The following is a 3,560-nucleotide window of genomic DNA, read 5'->3' on the forward strand; positions in this document are numbered from 1 at the left end:
AAAGATTTAACCATATATGTTGTATCGATTAAAACATCTCAACAACTAGTAAGAGATTCGGACATTAACCAATGAGTTCTAAAAACATAAAAAAAATTGTACACATTTACATCGTTTTTATATTTCTCTATCAACTAAATCGTTGGCATGATACAGGCTAATGTGCTTAGATTGGTTTCTCGATATAATCTTATTTGAAATTTATTTATTTTAACTAACTTATTTTGTTCATTCTTTTTATATTAACTTAGTATATTTATAAAATTCAGTGTTTCATTTTTTTTATAATTATATATTTAAATTATTATTTTTGTAAATTTAATTATTTATGTTTAAATATATATTTATACATTTAATAATTATTTTATATAATATAATAAATATTACTTAATCAATTTCAAAAATATTTGTTAAATATTTTGAGGTTACTAATGTTTACTACAGCTTTTTGTCATTATCTCATCGTTTAATTTTACGTTTGAATTTAATAAGAGTCTTTATTTCATTCAAATTTTATATACATAACTTAAGATGTCAATTTATTTATATTTACTTAGGAAATACCTTTTTCAAAATTAACACACACATTATATATATATATATATATTAAATTAATTCTGAGCGTATTATTTGTTGTCAAATATTTTATTTGTTTAATGTTTTAATACTAAGTAAAATACCAATAATTTAAAGGAGATTGTAATTATTTTGATTAATTATTAAGTTAGTGTATTATTATAGTTAAGATGTTTTATATCAATTAGTACTGAGTAAGTATTTATGAGAATATTATAAAAATATTCTTTTGAGTTTGAAAATAAATTTTTTGGTTTGAGATAAATTAGTGTTTGATTTGATTTGACAAATATGCATTTGAGTTTTAGAATGGGATTTTAGGATGGAGATATAGAGAAAATTGATATATGATACATGGTATTTGTTTTTCCTATTTTTCATGAATTTCACTTATATATATTAATAGGCACTTATTTAGTTAATTTAGTGTATTTTTATTTTTTCTGGTTAGATTAGAACTTATTTAGTTAATTTAGTGTAAAAGATCGATATTGATAATTATTAGATCACAACTTTTAAGTTTATTTTTTTTATTAGTGGATAGAGGAAAATAATAGAGAGTGACTGAGTTGTTTATAATAATTAGTGGCTGTTATTTTCTACATCAAACAAGGCTATAAAAACCCTTATTAAGTTGACACAATTCTACAAAGAAGAGAGAAAGAAAAAAAACATGGCTTATAATTATAAGAAGATTATTTCTGTAAATTTCATCCTCCTTGTTCATTTCTTGGTTTTCCTCTTGCTAACTAATTCAGGTGAGTTGTTTCTTCATACTTATCCATTTCTCATCACTTCTTCAATTAGCTATTTAATTTAATAAAGGTGAAGATTACTTTTTCCATGTAAGAAAATCAAGAAATTATTACCAAGATATGATAATATTTGTGAGATTATGAGCAGAATTATTCAATAAAGAAGAATTGTAAATCCTAGAAGAATTTTTTTATTTAACATTATTAAAAAAGGAGTTAACCCTCAATGTCTTCTTGATATAACAATATATAAATAATAGTCCTCAATAATTCATCAATTCAAAATAAGAACAAAAGTTTATTAATATAATAAATTGTCTCTAAATGATATAATGAATACTTATCTCAATAATATTTGTTATAAATATATCATAAGTATCAAAACAAGAGAAATAATGCATGTTTAAAAACGGATCATATAAAAAAGTTTGAAATATTTAAAGACTTGTATATTTATGGGGTTTTTTTTTCGATGATTATGCTTACAGAAATCGGGGAGGCTGCATTGTGCAAGAGGGCAAGCCAGACATGGTCAGGTATGTGCACCACCACTCATAACTGTGACAACCAGTGCAAGTCATGGGAGAACGCAGATCATGGAGCTTGCCATTGGGGTGGTGGGCAGAGGAAATGTTATTGTTTCTTCAAATGTTAATTGTTATCTATCATCGACGGGTGATCCTCGAATAATCGTCGTGTTTTTTCTTGTTTGAATAAGTGTTAATGCTTCTAAGATAATTCCTATATGGAATTAGTATATTTCTTGAGAAGCATTTTGTTTGTTTTCAAATGTATGTTGCACTCCTGTTTTCTTGTTTGAATAAGTGTTAATGCTTCTAAGATAATTCCTATATGGAATTAGTATATTTCTTGAGAAGCATTTTGTTTGTTTTCAAACAGATGTTGCAGTCGTGATATCCCTATCTAGTCAAATGTGTGATATTGTTTCACTCGGCAATATCAATGTCTAATTAATGATTGTGTGCAACTCGCTTTGATGTTGCTAAAATTAATTTGTTTTGATATTGAAATAGACCGAATTATTAAATTGGGTTCTTTGTTTGGGCCAATTGAAATTTTAAACATGTTTTTTCAAACTTTACAATTCAGTGTTTTTTATTTTTAAAGTTATATAAAACGATGTTTCTCTTTAACCATTTTAAACGATATTAACTTATTATTTACTTGTCATTTATAAATAAATAAATAAATAATATGTGTCACTAATTTAACAAAAAGAAAATTTTGACAATTCTATGAAATTTGGTAGTTAAATTAAATTAGTGACATTAATTATTTATTTATTTATAAACATCACTTTAGATAATAAGTTAACAGTATTTAATCGTCTTTATTTTGTATAATTTTAATAATAAAGAACCTCAAATTGCAAAACTTAAAAAAAAATGAAATCTCAATTAACTTTAAGAATAGCCTTAATTATAATAAATATTTTATTTAGTTGGTTAATATTTTATTTTCTCTAATTGTAACTAATGAAAAAGTGAATAAATAGTTTGTACATTTAGAAGCACTTTCAAAATTTGAGAAAAAAATGTACACAAATTTTCTTAAATTTTGTTTTCAGTCAAATATCTTGTATAATAGGGAAATTTGACGAAAGACCCCAAAGATGGGGTATTTGATCTCATGGTCGCCGATAATTTTAATTGTTTTCGTGGTCATTTATTTTTTTTGGACAAAATTATCCTTTTTGCGTCACGCGAAGGGAATTCGTGTTTTCGCGAAAAGAATTTTTTTTTATATAAATTCTCAATTTTTTTCATTTTGTTATTTTCTTTCTCTCTTCCCTCTCTTCTCGCGGCGGCGACGGAACCATGACGGCGAAACCCTAAACGAACATATTATACAGATCGACGACGAAAACCATTCTAATATCAGGTGATTGGATCGATTTATGTTCTTATTTTCATCTTCAAACCCTAAACCATGAGATTTTCTTATGTTCATCTTAGTTGTTCATCGTGGTTGTTCATCTTGTCAACGATGAAGTTGATGATGCTTTGATTCGGTTCCGTTTCAGAGAAGATTAATTTGATTCTCGCGACTTCACGTTTCGCAAAGGTCTTCACGTTTCGCGAAGCGTCACGGTCGGCACGCGAAGCGGCACGGTCGGCACGCGAAGCGGCACGGTCGGCACGCGAAGCGGCACGGTCGGCACGCGAAGGCACATCGCGTTACGCGAAGCGGCACAGAGTTGTACTTAGA

The 3,560-nt window shown here is 27.1% G+C and overlaps 1 protein-coding gene across 1 annotated transcript; it reads left to right on the plus strand.

The window, feature by feature from the left end:
* The first annotated feature begins 1,140 nt into the window (after window positions 1–1,140).
* Window positions 1,141–2,219, plus strand: LOC124928689 (defensin-like protein 1). Its single transcript, XM_047468945.1, has 2 exons — window positions 1,141–1,334; window positions 1,820–2,219. The coding sequence occupies exons 1-2, from the start codon at window positions 1,250–1,252 to the stop codon at window positions 1,984–1,986; spliced, it is 252 nt and encodes an 83-aa protein (XP_047324901.1). The 5' UTR covers window positions 1,141–1,249; the 3' UTR covers window positions 1,987–2,219.
* The last annotated feature ends 1,341 nt before the right edge of the window (window positions 2,220–3,560 follow it).

This window comes from Impatiens glandulifera, chromosome 3 (assembly GCF_907164915.1).
Source record: "Impatiens glandulifera chromosome 3, dImpGla2.1, whole genome shotgun sequence".
Classification (NCBI taxonomy): Eukaryota; Viridiplantae; Streptophyta; class Magnoliopsida; order Ericales; family Balsaminaceae; genus Impatiens; species Impatiens glandulifera.